The sequence below is a fragment of the Eulemur rufifrons genome, chromosome 20 (assembly GCF_041146395.1).
Source record: "Eulemur rufifrons isolate Redbay chromosome 20, OSU_ERuf_1, whole genome shotgun sequence".
Classification (NCBI taxonomy): Eukaryota; Metazoa; Chordata; class Mammalia; order Primates; family Lemuridae; genus Eulemur; species Eulemur rufifrons.
Genome location: NC_091002.1, coordinates 31329213 through 31343164, shown reverse-complemented (window position 1 = coordinate 31343164; position 13952 = coordinate 31329213). Strand labels below are relative to the sequence as shown.

General features: G+C 39.8%; 1 protein-coding gene across 1 annotated transcript in view; it reads left to right on the top strand.

Annotated features, from left to right (window-relative positions):
• HAO1 (hydroxyacid oxidase 1) overlaps positions 1–12265 on the top strand; it is a 50201-nt gene extending 37936 nt beyond the window's left edge. Inside the window, exons 5-8 of the mRNA XM_069496674.1 lie at positions 2026–2117; positions 9373–9531; positions 9642–9711; positions 11572–12265. Coding sequence (XP_069352775.1) covers positions 2026–2117; positions 9373–9531; positions 9642–9711; positions 11572–11642 — 392 coding nt within the window. The 3' untranslated portion in view covers positions 11643–12265. The remainder of the gene's footprint in view (positions 1–2025; positions 2118–9372; positions 9532–9641; positions 9712–11571) is intronic.
• Positions 12266–13952: the final 1687 nt, after the last annotated feature.

Sequence of the window (13952 nt, the reverse complement as noted above, 5' to 3'; positions counted from 1 at the left end):
ATAGTTGGTAAACACTGACAATTCATGTATCAGATGATCTTTCATACTATTTCATTGCATTTTAGAATTTGTTGTGGCATTTCTTAAAGGTAGATTCTCAAATAGTAGTACAGATAATAATATAATATGGTGTCTTAATTAGTTCAGGCTGCCATAACAAAATAACCATAGACTGGGTGGCTTAAACAACCGAAATGTGTTTTCTCACTGTTCTGGAGGCTGGAAGTTTGGGCTCACGGTGCCAGGAGAGACAGTGTCTGGTGAGGGCTTTCCTCTTAGATTGCAGACTGCTATCTTCTCTCTGTGTGCTCCCATGATTTCTTTGTGCAAGCACAGAGAGAGAGAGAGAGAGAGACAGAGTGTTCTGTGATATCTCTTCTTAAAAGGGCATGAATCCCACCATGAGGGGCTCACCCTCATGAACTCATCTAATTCTAATTACCTCTCAAAGACCCCATTTCCAAATACCATCGTGTTGGTGGTTAGGGCTTCAACATAGGAATCTTGGGAAGACACAGATAGTCAGTCCATAACACGTAGGTTTAACATTTTCATAAAGCAATTAGTTTAGAAGAAAAGTATTACTATCATTGTTTTTTTTTTTTTTTTTAATTTTTTTATTTTGGCGAGGTTCTCAGGCCCTGAGAGAGAGAGAAAGGCCTGAGAAGTCGCCATCGTTTTTTTTAAATGGGAATATTTCAAAACTAATATTCCATGAAACACAGTTTGGAAAATGGTATCTTAACATAAAATTTTAAAAACAATAAGAATTACAGATTCTCCTCTGTATATTTCTATTTTTTTTTTTTTTTGTTGAGACAGAGTCTCACTTTGTTGCCCAGGCTAGAGTGAGTGCCGTGGCGTCAGCCTAGCTCACAGCAACCTCAGACTCCTCGGCTTAAGCGATCCTACTGCCTCAGCCTCCCGAGTAGCTGGGACTACAGGCATGCGCCACTATGTCTGGCTAATTTTTTTCTATATAGATTTTTAGTTGTCCATATAATGTCGTTCTATTTTTAGTAGAGACGGGGTCTCGCTCAGGCTGGTCTCGAACTCCTGACCTTGAGCAATCCACCCGCCTCGGCCTCCCAGAGTGCTAGGATTACAGGCGTGAGCCACCGCGCCCGGCCAATTTCTAAATTATTCTTCCTCAAGTCTGCCTTGATCTCCATTGCTGAATTTATAGATATTTACAATATTCTGTATGCATTTTCTTAAGTTTCCAAAGTCTGATTTTTACTGTGACCTTGAACCAATTGGTTTTATATAGTATTGCATTTTGAGTGCTAAACTTGAGACCCAGTGTTGTTTTCATGATTCTGTTAGCAAATGGTTTGTTACTAGGAGCATGCTGAAAATAATACTTTAGAATATAAAATATTTTTTACGATTTTGGACATTGATTTAAGAGAACATTAATCTATATTAAAATTGAACTTTTGGAAATCAATATATTTTGGAGCATGATTATAGATGTAGTGTAGAATTTGAATATTATTTTTATATATTTCAATGAGCAAAGTACAATTATAGAATAATATAACTTAAAATAGCTACTGAAGTTATAACAAATTTGTACTAAAGAATGTTTTTGAAATAGATTTGTTCATTGCCTGTTACACTTAAAGTACTTGCCATTCATATATTGTTTTATGCTCTCTGTATTGCAGAGGAATGATTCTGCTAACTGATAAATTGATATGATCATATTAATTAAAAAAAATTTAGCAACTTTATAAAGATAAATAAATTTTTAAACTTCATGTCAATTTACTATTTGTTGATAATTTTATTTCATAATTAAATCGCTACAAGTGCTAACATTTTTTGGCCAAATAAACTACCACTAATATTCTAGATCTAACCCTGGGGTATATATTTATGCTTAAGAATATTGAGCAAGATGTATATGTGTGTGTGGGGGTCAGCCTCCCTTTAACTGGGATGCTGAGGCCTCTGAACTCAAGTCTTCTGTCAAGATGCAGTTCCTATAAGGCGTTTGTCTTGTTATTTTGCTCTTTCCAGGGGATGACGCCAGGGAGGCAGTTAAACACGGTTTGGATGGGATCTTGGTGTCGAATCACGGGGCTCGACAACTCGATGGGGTACCAGCCACTGTGAGTTTTGGCAAATGCTGGGATTTCTCTTTGGGGTTCCCATTTCAATCGCCGTTCTCTCTCTGTGTCTGCCTTATGTGTGTGTGTATTTTTGTGTGATCACTCAGGCTGCAATATGTGTGAATATGTGAGATCTTAGATTTTGAGTTTGGTGGGTCATAACCACCTAAAATATCTACTACATTTATGTTTAATTAGCCCAATACATTTGATTGTAAACATATGAAAGTCCCTGTTAAATAATAAGGTATTTGTGGGCTGGGATTATTCTTGTATTCACAGGTACACTGATAGATATAATATAAACTGGAGTATGAAAAAAAAATTATGCCATGACAGTCCAAAGAAGATGAGCTAAGAGAGAATCGTGGGGCTTACCAAAGGCTTTGGTGGAGTTTAGGATCAGGGTACAATTGTGACAAGAAGTCAGGAGGAGGGACAGTTCGGAATTTCCTGTGGAGGTGGGGGTTGCAAAGCTGCAGAGAGAGGGTGGCGGGGATGGGGAAAGGAGTCCCATGGCCTAGAGGAGGGGCAGTGGGCTGCACTAGGCCACTCTGGTTGAGTTGTGAACCTTCTGGGCTGTGCATTGGAATTCCCTGGGGAACTTTCAAGAATTCTGATGCTCAGGCTATACCCTAGATGAATTCGTCAGGATCTCTGGCAGGGAGGTGGGGTGCACAGGCACCAATATTTTTTAAAGCTATCCAGGGGATTCCAACATGCACCTGTGGTTTTTGGACACTGCATACATTGTGCTGGGAAAATCAGGATCCAGAATCTAGATATAAAAGGGAACTAAACTGGCCTAAAGATGTGAGACTGAGTTAGAACTGTGGTGTAGAGCAAGCAATTAGCCCCCCCAAAAGGCCTAAATCTAAGGAAGCCAGCAGAGGCACTGGGGTAGATTTTAAGATCAAGAATTGATGGACAGAAGTGCATAAAAAGCCATGAAGACAGACACAGATTTTATGGATCCAGGGTCCAGGATGGGGCCAGGAGCATAAGTGGATATTAAAAGTGGTTCCCTTACATGCTCTCCCCTTGTGGGGATTTAGCCAAGATTTTTTGTAGAGGAGGCAATGATGCTGCAGCTACTTTTAATCTCTGCTCTGTCTCTATGTGGACCTCTGTTTTTAGGGTTGTGAACAGAAAATGTGAAACAGGAAAGAGTGAGATGTGCTTGGGGAATACCGAGCAATCCATTTTGTTTGCAGAATCTGGTGGGAGTGGGGGAGTCCTGGGAAATATATCTCTCTGGAGATAAGAGAGGAGATTCCTGAATACTATGAGTTGTTGGCTATGCAACAGAAGAGCCTTGATTTACTTGCAGTGAGTCTCATAAATTAGATTTTGGCATGACAAGAGGCAGGAAGACCAATTAGGGGGCCTTAGTGGTTATCATAATTTAGCCATCAAGGAAACAGAGAAGGGGTGCCTGGACCACTGAAGAACGGGGGAATTGATAGCCACTCTGAACCTTGGTTTCCTCATCTTTTAAAGTTTAAATATCAATTTGATGATTTCTTTGGTGCCTTTAAACTGTGATGTTTTATAATTTGAGTTACATAGGCAAAGTCAACTAGCATCATATAACAAAGCTTAAAAAAATATTTACTAAATAATGTAGATGAACTTTCCAGACCTCCACCTCTCTCTGAACTGAATCATCATATATATATGTATATATATATTAATATGTTTCTCCCTTTTATTAGAACCATTCAGTCCTAGTTATTATATGGATGACTGTAATTGGAATGACCAATTGAATTTATCCAAACCACTGGAAGAAGAGTAGAACAAGTAATTCAGCCAAGCAGTAGTGGATTATTGTTTCATTGAACTCACTAGCAGGTTGATTTAGCCACATTCATAGATCAGTTTTGTAGGTCTTATGGTAAATCAAAGGAAGGCAGGGAATGTTGTGTATGCATATTACATTTGCAGTTTTTTCTAAAACACTAAGGGTGAGAACGAACCAAGTCTTTATACACTGTAGGGTTATATAGTCAAGAATTTAAAATCATGAACCTGGAAGTTGTCCGCCCTTTCCAACTCAGCTTTACGCCCAGAGACACGTCTTTTTAGAAGATATTAAATGTTGCCTGCAGGTAAACAGAGGTGGAAAGTGAAGCCCTCCTCCGAGGAGGGTGGAGAAGTTGGTCACAGCTCAAGGCTCTTTCTCAAATTTATGCCTCACTTGTGTATGAAGACATAGACTTAGTGTGCAGGCCAAATTAAGTTTGTTTTCTAAAAATAAAATATAAATCTACTGAAATCAAATCTAACTAAATTCTAAGGGAAAAATATCTAAATGGTGTGGTTTATTTCCCTCTGGCTGAGGGGATATGGAAACATCTAAAAGGGCTTTTTGAGTTGTGGTCTCCGAGACTGTTTTTAAAAAAACAATAACCCTCCCCTTTGCGTGCTGTATGCACGGGAGGAGATACTGCCTTGAATTTTGCCTCCCACTTAAGAGCAAATTTTAGGCTCGCAATGGCGAGAGCAATGTGAGAACAGATTTGGTTTATGGTGAAGGGTGTCTTTGCCTCAGTGTGTGGGTTTTGCAGTGGGTGGCAAAAGGCTTGCAGGCAGCTGCAGTGTGAAGCTTTTCAGTAGATGCACAGAAGGACTCGCTGTCCTGCAGATTCTGTTACATCATAAGTCAGAGCCACAGAGGCAGCATGATGTCATGGGAAGAGCACTGAAATGGGAGTCTTGGTGTCGAGCCCTTGTCTCGCCTCTCTTAAGGGGTCAGAGCTGGGTGAGCAAGTCAGACTTTTCAGCTTGAGCATTTTCAAAGTGGTGTGTTGGTTTCAAAAAGAAAGTGAACTATAAGATTTCTCCATTTCTATAAATCACTGAGTTCCATTGTATGGGGAAGTACTTATCATTCAGAGTTTTAGAACAGGAATTTAACTTCAGTTCATCTTAATACATAGTTTCTGAAAACTGCTGCCGGGCCTCTGCTTTAACCAAAAGGAATTAAAAAATAAGGTCATGTCAAGGTCCTTGTCCTCATGGTGATAATGTGATCCAGATTGGCCTTGAAGTAATTAGAAAGTAATGGGATAGAATCAAATTGATTTCTAAAATCCGTAGCACTAGATCTTCTCAAACTGGGGTTTAAAGACATTCTCCAGAGTGTTTGAATCCTAGGAGCATTTTTTTTTTTCAATTTCACATTTTTACTTGGATGCTAACTGGACCTAAACTACCTCAAGCTTAAAAATGTGATGTTCTTTTCCAGTGAATATTTCCAATGGCAAAACATTTTCAGAGAATAAGCATTTGGGTTGTTAAGTCAGTCAATGTTTCTCAAGTTGAGCCCTTGGGCATGTTCTGTGAACTCTAAGAGATTTTATTTTTCCTCTTAAAAAGAGTTCAATGCAATTCCATCTTTGAGAAACATTTAATCTATCAGTTGCCTTTCGCTGTGTAACAAACTACTCTGAACCTTACTGGCTGAAAAACAATATCCATTTATCCATTTTGCAATTTTGTGCATTGGCAATTTGGGCTGAGATCTTTTGGTGGGGGGGCTTTTCTGGTCTTGGCTGGGCTCACTGGTACCTGCCTGTGGTCAGCTGCTGCGTCCACTGGGACAGGCTAGGGCTGGATGAGCTCAGCAGGGACAATTCTGCATTATCACATGTCTCCCAGCATGTAGGTGGGTCTGTTCTCTTAGGTGGCACGTTTCCTAGAGCATCAGCGGAAGTATGCAAGGCCTCTTGAGAGCTAAGCTTGGGACTGGCACTGTCACTTCTCTCACATTCTATTGCTGAAAGCAAGGCAAGGCCAATTCAGCTTCCAGGAACGGGGAACAGAACCCTCCTCCCTTGTACTACACACCCCTCCCCCATGATGCCACGAGGAAATGTAGATAGAGTGGGAAATCATCACTACCATTTTTGCGATTGCAAACAATCTGCTAAATGCATATGAACCTGTGAGTTTTCTAAGTGTGCTTAGTAGAAACCCTGCCAGGGCTGCCTAGTGCAGTGCGATGGGTGGGGTGGGATAGAGTCGGGGAGGATTTATGGACGGTGGCTTGGACTCTGTCTCCTTCATTCTTCACTAAGCAGCTCTGTTTTTTATCTGCTTTTGTTTATGTTTAACTGCTTTAATTTACACAAAGGTTTGCATACCTAAAATGTCAGAAATCAAGAGTAGTATAACAATGGATGCTATGGGACGGTGGAAAGGTGAGAATTCCCTGTGAGTATAAATTTTGTTTAGGGGTGGGGGCAGGGTGAGGTTGGGCAGGGAGCATCCTGGAAGAGGGTGACTTCGGCAAGAAGGAGAAAGAGGATTCCCTTTGAGAGTCAGATCGCTGTGGGATTCTTTTCATGTCCCTTACCCTGCCTGACATTAGTGCCTTGAATATACCAGGTCCTCAACCAAGTTTTTGATAAATCAGTGAATAGAGGGACAGAGGAGCCACCCTAGGTAAGGATCTCACCATGTTTTCTGGAGATTAACTCCAGTGGAGTTTCATTAGTTTTCTAAAGAAGCACCAAAGAAAGAAATAACAAGCGAAATAAATGATCTCACAGACTTGTAGCAAACTGAAAAGAAGGAAACAGAAACAGGGCCCTAAAGTGATGGGTTTGTCTACTATATTTATTTATTTAATCTGTTCTGATCAGAATTATTTTGCATAATATATGCCTACTAACACTGCAGCCACTGAAAGAAAAAGGGGAGGATAGAAATGCTCAGCAGTGGATAAAAGTTCTTGTTCATGGACACATGAAACACCAATCTAGGCTCTGTGTTTTAACCCAGGATTCACATTGTAAGTATCCTTATTAGTCTACTTTTAGGCCAGGTGAGGCACTGGAAATAACCTGAACAGATTTGATTTGCCTGACTTTGAAAACGTGTATTGAACCCAAGCTAGCTAATATTTTTCTTTGGCTCTGGTTTCAAATGGGGAAATATGCTTAATTATAGCTTGCATCATCGCTTGGAAATTGTAGCATTTATATGTTGATGTAACTTGCCTGAATGTAAAAGGAGGACTATGTATAGGTAAAGGGACATATGTAAGTGGATCCACAGCACGTTTGGCAAGGCAGAGAAGCCAAAGGAAAAGGGGAAAATCACATTACCTGCCAAACATTGAGGGGCACATGCCAAGTGCTGCCTTCGCTTCCTCTAAATCTGTACTTGTGTTTGGTCTTTAGCCTTTTACATAAAACTCTCTTTAAGTTTAGCCTCTAAAATTTTAGAGGAGAAGTGGGAAAGCCTTTGAGTGATTTCAGCATAATTAGTTCTGGAAAAAGTGTGCTCGAGTGTATGGTAGCTTCTTCAGCATACATTTTAAATGGGAACTGGACTTAATTTTATATTTTAACATTTTGGGATGAATGTGGATCATTTCTACAGATTTTGATTTATATATAGGTTGCCTTGTGAATTGTTTCTGTTCTCAAATGCAAAGATCTACATCAAAGTAGCCAATTGTGTCACCTACTGCGATATTATGCTATGAAACAAATGATCCCAAATTCAGTGATTTAAATCAATAATCATTTATTCCCAGGAAAGTTTTTGTCAACTAGTGTCTACTGATCTAGGCTTGGTACTAGCTAGGTGGCTGTGCTCCAAGTTTTAAGTCCAGCTGCATTTGGCTTTGATAGCTCTGTTTCCTAAATATTTATCCTGGGGCCCAAGCTGGAGGGGAAACAGTACCTGGAGGATGCTCTTCTCATGGCAAGTGGCAAGTTGCAAAAGAGTAAGTAGAAATATATGAGGTTGCTTAGGGCCCATGCTCAGAAATGGCATTCTGCCATCTCTGCTCACGTATTGTTAGCCAAAGTGGGTGACATAGCCAAGGTCAAAGACAAGGAATGGGCAAATGTGCTCTGTTCCTTTTAGTGGGAGAAACTGTGAAGTTGCCTTGGAAAGGGAGTGGATTTTGAGATGTGTGAAGGATCAGGAACAATAATGCAATCCACCAAATCAACCTCTATGAGGATCTTGATTCTCTAGTGCTAACCTGAGCCCATCATCAATTGTCAATGAAGACCAAGAGCTTCAAGGTACATGTGGTCACACTGTTGGTGGGACTGCAAATTAGTACCTTTGTGGAAAACAGGATGAAGAATCCTCAGAGAACTAAAAATAGACCTACCATTCAATCCATCAATTCACTACTGGGTATCTACCCAAAGGAAAAAAAAAATCATTTTATAAAAAAGACACCTGCATCCAAATGTTTATCACATCACAATTGCAAAGATGTGGAATCAACCTGTGCCCATCAATTCATGAGTGGATTAACAAAATGTGGTATATATATATATATATATATATATATATACCGTGAAGTACTACTGAGCTATAAAAAGGGATAAAGTAATGCCTTTCACAACAGTTTGGATGGAACCAGAGACCATTATTCTAAGTGAAGTATCACAAGAAGGGAAAAATAAATATCGCATGTACTTGCTATTAAACTGGAACTAACCGATGAGCCTACATGTGCACAGAGGAATGTCAAACTTAGAAGAAATCAAGTCGGGGGGAGGGGTGAGGAGGAAAGGGGCAAAAACCTACCTAATGGGTACAGTGAACACTATTTGGGTGATGAGCACACTTACAGCTGTGACTCAAGGCATTATAAAAGTGATCCGTGGAACCAAAAACATTTGTACCCCCTTAATACTTTGAGATGAAACAAAAATAAAAGCAAGAAAAATATTTTCACAAAGAGTTCTCTAACATATGACTGGATACAAAGTAGATTGGATGAGGAAATCAGAGACTAAATTTTTTATTTCTAGCTGTGTTTGCATTTTTTATACACCACTGCTTGCACTATTATCTGAGTATGAATTTTAACAATTGATTTGCAATGAGTAATGTTAAGAATAATTTATATCAACAAGATACTTCATTTACTTATATGAATTTTATAAAAAATTGCTGTAAAAGAATATTTTAAAATTATGTTTCTAATTTTTTTGGTTATGATCTTTGAATTTACATATCAGGAACAGAAATAAAAGCCTTGGACTTTGAAAGAAGCAAACCACCCATTTTCAAATTTAGCTGGTTTTTGTTGTTGTTGTTGATGTGCTAGCCTTTGTACCTCTTTTCTTTCAGAGGGAAATAATTTTATTGCAGACCCCAAACCTACTTAGCTTCAACTCTAAGTCCTAGTTGGATGCATCTGTGGTTTTGGAGGTGTAGCTGAATAACAATTCAATGTTAATAGTGTTACATTATTGACTTCTTCTCTCCCCAGATTGATGCTCTGCCAGAAATTGTGGAGGCTGTGGAAGGGAAGGTGGAAGTCTTCCTGGATGGGGGTGTGCGGAAAGGCACTGATGTTCTGAAAGCTCTGGCCCTGGGTGCCAGGGCTGTGTTTGTGGGGAGACCGATCATATGGGGCTTGGCTTTCCAGGTAATTAGACAAAGATAAATGTATAAAACAGGATGATTGGACAGTGAAACAAATGAATGAAACAAGTCAGGCTGACTTACCCAGTAGTTCTTTATCTTTTACTTGGTTAGGGGGAGAAAGGTGTCCAAGATGTCCTTGAGATACTAAAGGAAGAATTTCGGCTGGCCATGGCTCTGAGTGGTAAGCTCGCCATTCTCATTTACAACTTTCTTTTTTTACTGTGGTCTGTAAGTCAGGCTCCTTGGTGGAGAGAAGTGAATTGGAAAGGGAAGAAGGTGGAATCCTTTGGGGCATATTAAATTGGAGTCAAGTCTGTATTTATAGCTCCAGTGCAGAGCTCTCTTTGAACTAAGAAGCTCTACAGTGTGCACATCTATGGCAGTCACTTAGCCTCTATCTTTGACAGCCTCATTAGGAATCTTTTGGTGAGTAGAAGTACTTAAGGGTAGATGCTACATCATGCTCTTTCTCATCTCATAACACATGAATCTTACTGGTAGTCAACACCTCACTTGGATGTCTAAGTGGCGTCTCGAACTCGACCTGTTCAAACCTAAGCTGCTAACGTTCTCCATTCAACCTGCTCCACCTGTAGTCTCTCCAGTCTCCGATCAGGTGAAGCCCATAGTTTCAGTCATTCAGGTGGAGGATCTTGAGTCATTTTGACTCTTCTTTTCTCTCACACCCTCACATCCACAGGGGCTTTGTCTTCAAAATATAATCAGAATCTGGCCCCACTGGAGCCATCATTAGCTCTCTACCTGTGGATGTTGTGCGTCTGCACCTCTCTTCTTGCCTGCCTCCTCTCTCCCGGGTCTATTCTGATCATGGCAGCCAGAATGATCCTTTTAAACATGAATTCAGATCATGTTACTCTTCTGATCAGAGCCCTCCCGTGGCTCTTGGTTTATTTGGAGTAAATGCCAAAGTCCTTGCAGTGGTTTACAAGGCCACCTGTGGTTTGACCCCCGTTATTTTTCTGATTGCAGCTCCTGCTACTGTCACCCTTCTGTACTCCCCCCGGGCCCCATGTGCCTCCTTGAACTCCCATGGCTATATCAGACATGTTTCAGCCTTGGGGCTTTTGCATTCGCTGTTCCCTCTGCCTGGATGCCCTTCCCCAAGCTTCATAGCTACGTGAATAACTTCCTCATGTCCTTCAAGCTTTCGCGTGCATTGTAGGTACTTTCTCAAAGGGGCTCACACTGACTATCTAATATAGCAATCCTTCCTCCCCTCAGCTATTCAACTTTCAGTTTTCTTTCTCTATTTTATTTCATTCTTTGTCCATAGCACCTATCATCTTCTATATATCATCTATCATATAATTTATCTTTTAAATTATATGCATTATGTATTATCTGTCTCTGCTTTAAAATGTAACATGCATGAGGCAGGGGTCTTTGTTGCCCTCACTGCAGTATTTCCAGTGCCTAGAGCAGTGCCTGGCACACACACAATGAATATTTGTTGAAAGAATAAATAAATAAGTCAATCAGCTGTGCCATTATTACTAGTGACTAGTTTGAATTTTACTCACAATGAACCTCTAGCTGCAAAGAATGGCCTTGAGTTAACTATCAGCTGCCCCATTTTTGAAGGTAAAGAGGGTTTCCTTTTCTGTAATCCCTATGATCCGGATTGTCCGCGTAGATAGAACTCCTGAGATAAATGGTCTACTCACTACTGTGCCGGGTCTGTGCAGACAGAGCCTCAATGAGAAGAATGCCATTCTGTGAATCCTCACTACGCATTTTAATTTGCTACAGACATATCCTAAAAGAGAGCTTTCAGCCACTGACTCTCTATTAAATGTGGCAGAAAGAATATACTCTTTGTGTTAATAAAAATATGTGCCAGTCATTTTGTGTTAAGGGCTGTTTAGGTAATAAAAATGGTCTCATGCCACATAAGATTTGGCAAGCCTACCTTGAATCATAAACCTTACATTTGTCAAATTTTACATTCCTTGGGAAAACGATTACCTGCCTGATTATTATTGCATTCATTTCATATTAAATGTATGCATTATTTTTTCAGGGTGCCAGAATGTGAAAGTCATCGACAAGACATTGGTGAGGAAAAATCCTTTGGCCCTTTCCAAGATCTGACAGTGCACAATATTTTCCCATCTGTATTATTTTTTTTTTCAGCATGTATTACTTGACAAAGAGACACTGTGCAGAGGGTGACCACAGTCTGTAATTCCCCACTTCAATACAAAGGGTGTCGTTCTTCTCCGACAAAATAGCAATCCCTTTTAGTTCATTGCTTTTGACTTTTCAATGGGTGTCCTAGGAACCTTTTAGAAAGAAATGGACTTGCATCCTGGAAATATATTAACTGTTAAAAAGAAAACATTGAAAATGTGTTTAGACAGCGTCATCCCCTGGCAGGCTAAAGTGCTGGAAAACAAAAGATAGCCTTTGGTAAAACTGGAAGTAGTGAATGCCCAGGTAAAAAGATAACGATCTCACTGTGTGTTAACTGGCATTGTGTTTAAACATCTTTAAAGCAGCGGTTCTTAAATTGTAAGATCAAGTTCAAAGGGTTGGAAGTGCCTGATTCACACCACTGAGAAGGTATCACTGGATGGAACTGGAATGGATGGTGGTGATTTGTGATACTTCTTTGAATGTAGCTTTCCAATCACATCTTCAATGTCTGACTATATCAGAATGTTTTATGATGTATATTACTTCTTAATCAGAAAGAAATAAAGGATTTTTTTGAAAAGACTATATCTGATCCATTTGTAAAAATATGAAATTCAACCATTTAATCTCTAAATCCTAATTACCTCCCCAGTCTCCTTCTGCATATCCCATTAATTCTCCTATACCTCCTTGTTCCTTTTCTTTTCTTTTTTGTTTCTTTCTAGCTGGTAGCACATGCAGGGACAGCTATGTAATGTGTGAGGGCTATGCCACGTGAAAATGTGGGCCCCTTGTTCAGAAAGCAGACAAAACCAACCCTTTTCCTTCTTTTCACAGTTTTTCTCTTAACCTGTCATGATGTCTTTTACTTGCTATTTCATGCCACGCTTCTGTGGGTATGGGGATAGCCAGAGGGCAAGAGTGCACCCTCCCAGGTGCCTGGTGTATTGCCCTGTGACTTGCCTCAACTCTACCTGTGCCCATGCCCAGAACCCTGCCAGGGCTGGAGAGATGACGTCATTGAGCAGGGTGGCTGAGCCAGTAGCCAAGGGCCCACTCAGGGGACATAGGGTGGTGGCAGATGGGACAATATATCATGCTAGGCTCCAAGCCCCCAGCACAGGTTCCGTTGTTAAATTGAGCTTCACTTATAAAACACAAACTCAATGATAAAATTAATTAAGAATTTCAAGCCAACAACCACAAAACATCAAACCCCAAGCCTGAGGCCCATTTCTGAGCTTGGAGCCCTGCTGACCGCCATGAAGCCCTGGACATGTGACTTTCAGATTTATTCCCAAACCAAACAGTCGACAAACTGGAGGTGAACTTCGTAGCCAAAATAATTCTGAAGTTGGATTTCTCATCATCTCTCTGGTTGTTCAAGCACTGAATGAAACAATTAAGAGAATCACCACCTTAAAGTGTATTTTTTTTAATGGTTTATTTTCTTATTATTACGTTTTCTTATTCTCAGATCTCTTTCTGTCTCTCTGCTTCTAAATGCTAGGGCATTCCTAAATACTAACATGGACACAAACATAGATTTTCTTTCTGAAATTATACCTAAGTCTGATAAAGAAGAAAATAGTCATCCCTTAACTTTTTCTCCAAATGCACACAAGAAATATCCTTGTCATATCATGTGATTGTTTCAGGCTTTTCCAATTAATATTAATCAATGAATAGATATCTAATAAGTACCTCTTTGACTCCCCCAACTGATTCAGAAATGACTCTGCTGTTGGCACAACATATACATTTTGGCTGCATCATAGTGTGTGGCTGGGTGGTAGCTTGCTAAAAAGTTGATAACTTCCCAGAAAATAAATATCCACAAATGGTGTTTTATGTAAGTTCTATACAAGTTACAGAATGGGGATTACTGGTCTTAATTTGTCAATTTTTCATTTTTATGATTCCCCTGAGCCATCATACCTCCGCCAAGGTATATTTTCATTTATTTCTTCAGAGTCGGAATATATTTGAATGCTTTGTGTCTGATCGTTTATCTGCAATCAGAAAGATATAAAGTTGTTTGTATTTACTGTTTTATTTAGTGAGTGGCATGGATCCAGTTGTAACTAAAATCAAAGGTATTCAATGGTTAAAAGCAGAATGAAGGTGTGTTGTTTGCACATCCCCTTCCAAGGAGTACTTAGACGTGGTAGAAGTTCTTTGAGGAAGCCAACTGACTCTTCTGTTCCTGAGTTTCTTGAAATATGTTGAGGGCCAGTAATAGGAACAACTGGTTTCATATAGGCC